Genomic DNA, 6,011 nt, shown 5'->3' on the forward strand with positions numbered 1-6,011 from the left:
CTCGCTGTGTTAAATGCATCCGTTGCTATGGGGCAATCCACTGTACTGCACCGTCCCCTGTGCAGGTGATCCTGGACTGTCTACGTGTCAAAAGTAAGTTGGGAACTTAGGGATGTAGCCAGCTGCCTCAAATCCCTGCTGACTTCCCTGCAGGGATGGACTGTAATGCAGAGCTGCGGGCTAACATGAGTCCTCGCCTCCCTGCACTCCTCCTTGTCAGGGTATTCTGACACGCAGGTGCCCTGATGACAAAATTGAGCCTGGGGTACCCAGTAAGCCCATTGAAAGAAATAGCAGGGGAACCGTCCACAGAGCCTTCAAAAATTAAGAAAGATTTACCTGTTATACTCCATACATGTCATAAGCCTGCGCTGGGCAGTGACGTCACAGACTCGAGAAAGACCTGGTCCTATCTTCAAGAGCAAACAAATGACTAGTCACTTGTGAGTGTCCGAATCACTCGAACTGCAAACAAAGGAGACACAGCAAGGAAGGCATGAGCTCTCTGGGGAGGAAAGAGCATCCTTTAGCCTCGAGTGATGTTGAGAGACTGTGCATTCAACATGGAAAGAGAGATGTTGAGAGATTGTGCATCTAACATGGAAGGAGAACCGATGTGTAGCTTCAGAGCGTGTTTGTTTAGAGGAGAGGGTTGCAAGAGCCACAGCATCAAAATCCTAAATAGACCAGGGGACACACTGGTGAGGTTTTTCTCTCATAAGAAATTTAAGTTGTAAAATTTTTCTATGATTTGTCTGAATTTGAGGAAGCTTTGTTGTTGTTATTATTGTTTTGTTTTTAAATGTATTCTCCGAAAGCCTTGTTGAGCTGTTTTGGAGACTTCACCTACCTCTCTGAGTAGCCAGCACCTGCTGATAGGGGCCTGTCTCCTCCTGTCTCCTACTCCGGTGGAGGAGGCACACTGAGTCTGCTGTGGTTAGGGGAAGATGAAGGTCCTCCAAATCCAGGAGAGAATGTGATCGTGTAACCTTTGACCAGTCCAAAGACCTGAACACTACCCTTTGTACTATTGACCTCTGCTCTGGGTGGATTGACTTCTGCCCTCGGAGTTGAGCTGAACTATAACCCAGCGCAGATAGGAGAGCTGGGGAATCCCCTGAGCCCTTCTAGGCTTCTAGCCTCTCTGTTGTACCTGTGACCCAGGGAACTCCCCCAAATTGTAGAATAGACCCAAATTTTCTGAGCACTGAGAATAACCTGGAAGTTCAAGGTGAATGTCATCCAGTTTCTTTCCCCAGTCCCTTCGAAGGGACTGAGGTACAACAACCATTACAACAGCCCACCTTCCATACTGTGCAAGCTGCAAAGGCAGAAGCCATTGGTAGTCCTGCCCAGCTGTTAAGGCCATGAACCACATCAATGGCTGGAACAGCAAGCTATCCTCAACAGTACGGTAGTGGTACTTTTAGGAGTAAGAACATCTGTCTGACGGAACATAAACTCCACTCAACAACAAGAAATCTCTTCCTGGTGCTGTAAAGCCAGCCAACCGTCCACGAACAGAGAGGTCAAAGGCCCAGAAGGAGACCTTCTGCTGCCATTGTCCTAAACTGATGCAAATTCTAGCTGCACGACAAACCCTTGCGCTCACAGATGCAGCTCGCACCTCTCATCAGAGAAGCTTTCTCTTGCAACAGATAGATACGGCTACAGAGACACATATCAGCCAAAGTGCAGAGTAAGCGACTGTGGGATGCCCAGCTCCCACGGATATGTCTGCAGTGCTATGTCCTCTGCCTAAGGCTAAGGGGAAATGATGGAAGAGGGTACAGAAAGATGACAAGAGCTAGCAGACCAGGATGTCTGCTGTGAAATACGTCTTCAATACACGGCAGGGAAGTTGAACCCATGAACTCTCAACAATACTGTTTCCGGGAGAAGGTCAGTATGGTGACAACACCAGAGGACATGTGAACAAGGACAGGGGAATTCTGTGAGGTCACATCCCTAGATGAAGAGCCACACATAACCAATGCCCGCTGAGGGTGGAGGAATCAGTTCAATACCAAGTGGTCAGCACAGGACACAATACACATGCATAAAGCTAAATGGACTCAATATGATATATATATACATGTATATTTATATATATGCATGTATATATTTATTTATGTATTTATATGCATGTACATACACGTAAAAATCATAATATTTATTCAATAAAGTTTTGATGGAGGCCAAGGAATCAAGGACATGAGGTAGTATTCCAGGTAGGAAGGCAACCATGCACTTAGTTGCTCTGTGTGATGTCCTCATTGGGTAATAACTAAAGTTGGGATTAGTGTTTCTTCAAGAAAGTATAGAAACCCATTAGTTCTATGGCTCCAAGTACTCAGACTCCCTCGTGGTTACTTGGTTACAAAGTCAGGTAACAGAACGGTAACACCAGTGAGGCCAGGACTGCTGCGCTTCTGGAAGCACCCGCTGTCTGCACCATTCCTCATTTGGGACATGGTAGGAAGTGTCTGGAATCCACTTCCCTGCAGCCCCAGGGCACATGGCAGAGATTTTCTCAACCAATTGGTATTCAGAGTCACAGTCTCTGATCCAGACAGAACAGGCTTGAATCCTGTTTCTGCCTTTTCTGAACTAAAGCCTGGCAAAGACCTCCCTGCTTGAGACCACAGCTTCATCGCCTACAAAGCAGTGACCGGCGATTTGCAACATTGCGTTTTGGGAGCAGCAGCGTCTTTGTAGATGAACTTAACGTGCAAGTACAGATAAGCCACACTTAGTTCCCCGAATCTAGCCAGCACTGACGGCCTCGGAGAAGACATAGCACAGAGAGTAAGTGGGAGAGGGGAAGTGGCTGGCTGAAGGTAGAGGCAGAAACTGAAGTGAACGGATTCCCAGCCACCACTGAATGAGGGAAGCCTGAGAAAGGATGCTCCTCTAGGGCCTCTGGAGGCAGCACCGCCTTGCCCTGACTTGACCTTCCGACCTCTAGAACTGCAAAAGAACCATTATTTCTTGTTTAAACCAAGAATTCTGGGTGCTTTGGAACTGCAGCGTTGGAAAACAAAAGCAGCGACGTAGGCTGCTCGTGGGCTGGTTGTGAGGTTTAAGTGGGGTTACATAAGCAAGCGCTTAGTTTATCCTCGCTCCTTTCCTCTTGCCCAGGACTGAGAGAAATAAATTCAAGGATTGTTTTGATATCCCTGCTGCTGTCTGAGAGCTGAAGGCGGGGACCCTGATCTTGGCCAATCTGGCTTACAACACATGAAACAATTGAGATTCAGAGGCTCACAAATGGAACTGAGGGGTCTCTCTTCTGACAGATGTGGGGGTGTTTGCCCCCTCTCTGAGGGTACAGTCCTATGACACTCTGATCTGGAAAGCAGGCAATAGAAGCCTGTCCCCATTGCTGCTGAATGTCACACATAGCCCCCAAGGCCAAACAAATCTCACAGAGACTCTGACTGCAGTTTCAGGATGGGGGTGGGATCTTGGCTGTGTTTATTGATGTGAGAGGACCCAGCCAAGACGTTGACAACATCCTCCCGTAGGCATGGATGTCTGCACTGAACAAAACGAGGTGGGTGTGCCTGTTTTCATCACTCTGCCTCCTGATGTGTGTACTGTGGACATCATGATGAACCTGATGCAACAGCTGCCTCAAAGTTCCTGACACCTGGATTCTCCACCTTGATGAACTGCACCCACGAGCTGTGAGCCAAAATAAACCTTTTTTCCTTGTTGCTTTTTAGAAGGATTTTATTGTATCAATAGGCAAAGAAAATTGAAGACAAAAACTAAGAAGGAAAAACCAACTAGAGCTGTTATTCTGGGGGCAATCCTGGTCATCAGGATACAGGATGGCTGGCCAGGCAGTAGTGGTGCATGACTTTAATCCTAGCACTCAGAAGGCAGAGCAAGGCGGATCTCTGTGAGTTTGAGACCAGCCTGATCTACAAGAGCTAGTTCCAGAAAGTCCCCAAAGCTACAGAGAAACCCTGTCTTGAAAACCAGAAAGAAAAAAGGATACAGGATGGCTGTTTTCATGGCAAGCTGAGTGCATGTGAGCTCTTGCATGTTCTAATTAGAACAGGAGAATCTGTGGAGAAAAGAGCATGGCACATACCAGGAGACAGAATGTCAGTACTCTGGTAATACGTCTAATCAGCTGCGTAAAACAGCCTCGTGTTTCTGGGCCTGCTCTTAGGAAGCAATTGGTTTTAACGACAAAGAGTTGATAAGTACAAAAGCATTTCATGTATCCACATGGGAAAGGATGCTACCCCACCAGGGAATGTGTACAAAGGTGCTGACATGAGCTGCTCTGCATCTGAGGAAGGAGAGATGGGTCAGCTCAGGATGTGCTCCTACCCAAGGAGGGGTTTGTGTGACTCAGGCTGACAGATGCTAGAAGCTGTACCCCCAGGGAGTGAGCACAGCAGCCTCCTCTGGGAGCACTCGGGTCCGTTCTCATCTTACAATCACTACTCCTCTTCAGGAGGACAAACAGTAGCAGACACCAGCTGTTAACACAAAACCTAGAAAACTAATCTTGTATCTATTAGATTTTTTTTAGTTTCAATTGTCATAAACCCAATTCAGTCAAACTATGCATAAAAAAATGTTAACAGCCTTGGGACCAAGGGAAGGACAAGCAAGATGTAAGAAGGTCACAGATGCAGCTACTCTGAAGGAGAGCTGGAGGAAGCCTCGGAACCAGCAGGAAGGTGTGTGTGTGTGTGTGTGTGTGTGTGTGTGTGTGTGTGTGTGTGTGTGATCTTCTCTCTCACTACATCCAGCTCCTGTTCATCACCAGAAACAAAGTCCCAGGACCCACAGCAGGCAAAGTCGCAGCCTGGTTCATTCTTGGTTCTATTTCAGGAAGATGCCACACTCAGACCAGCCAGCTGTCTTGATGAAGGTGTCACAGGCAAAGCCCACAGTTCTGCTAAAGCCTGATAATTAGAATCAGCAATAGCAATGGGGTGGGAGCCAGTCCCCCAAATTTTTCTTTAGGGGGCAGGAAAGCAGAGCGGAAGCTCTACCAGGATAGAGCAGACACTTGCCAGTCCATGCCCAAGTGGCTCTGCTGCCTCACTTGTGGCAGAGAAGTACACCGTGTCAGGGAAGTTGGGGCAGATAGGTGTGTAAATGTGTGTTTTAGAAATATGGTGTTTTATGGTCAGGAAGTGAGAGAGGAACAGGAAAGGGCTAGAGTTCCACTATCCCCTTCAAGAAAGGAGACGCCCATTGGTTGGAAGCTCCCCCACGAGACCTCGTCTTTTAACATTTCTACCACCTCCTCAGAAACTGGGGACTAAGCCTTTGGAGAATATTTCAGATCCATACCATAGTAGGCACACCTGGGTATTTCAGATATCTAGAAGAATTATGAGAACCTAGAGATAGGGTAGACTTGCCATTCTAAAGGAACTCTCTTAAATGGTTCTTGACAGGTGGACAAAAATTCTTAGAACTCAGGTTTGCCCATAAGAATAACTGAGGTAATCGGAACTCAGTTATAATGAAGCACAAAAGTGATCAGTTCTTACCACTGCCCAGCATATCCATGATCTGCTATATTTTACAACTAGTGTGTGTGTGTAGGTGTGTAGGTGTGAGTGTGTGTGTGTAGGTGTGAGTGAGACTGCATTGTTGTTGCTGCTTTTCCCTAAAGAATAACTGATTTTAGCTCTTCCTTACTGTTGTCAACTTAAAATTAATTGATATGGAAGCTCGATAAATGGAATTCTGTTAATGCTGTCTGCATAATCAGGGAATGTTTTACCCAAGCCCAGAAAGTACAGACAACTATAACCAAAGAAAAAAGAGCTGGGTCTTCTAAAGGCAGAAATAAAAAGGCCTTGGAGAGACCAAGTCCATAGTGTTTGGACAGTGAACAGTAAATAGTAAATAGTGAAATTCCTATATGCCCAATTCAGACTCTGAGCTAGAAGCAAAAGCAAAAACAAATAGTCACATTTGATGAAGACATGCTTTAAATATATATATACATATATATGTGTGTATATATA

General features: G+C 46.2%; 1 protein-coding gene across 5 annotated transcripts in view; it reads right to left on the reverse strand.

Moving 5' to 3' along the window:
• Window positions 1-6,011, reverse strand: part of Fbxo15 (F-box protein 15) — an 80,357-nt gene that overhangs the window by 68,908 nt on the left and 5,438 nt on the right. For 2 of the 5 annotated variants that reach the window (XM_050120279.1, XM_050120276.1), the window contains exon 2: window positions 340-465. The exons of the other annotated variants lie outside the window; for them this stretch is intronic. In XM_050120279.1, the coding sequence (XP_049976236.1) occupies window positions 340-362 (23 nt within the window). In that variant the 5' untranslated portion in view covers window positions 363-465. The remainder of the gene's footprint in view (window positions 1-339; window positions 466-6,011) is intronic. 5 annotated transcript variants of the gene reach the window in all.

The sequence above is a fragment of the Alexandromys fortis genome, unplaced genomic scaffold, assembly GCF_014885135.2.
Source record: "Alexandromys fortis isolate MF-2015 unplaced genomic scaffold, M_Fortis_MF-2015_v1.1 scaffold_179, whole genome shotgun sequence".
Taxonomy (NCBI): domain Eukaryota; kingdom Metazoa; phylum Chordata; class Mammalia; order Rodentia; family Cricetidae; genus Alexandromys; species Alexandromys fortis.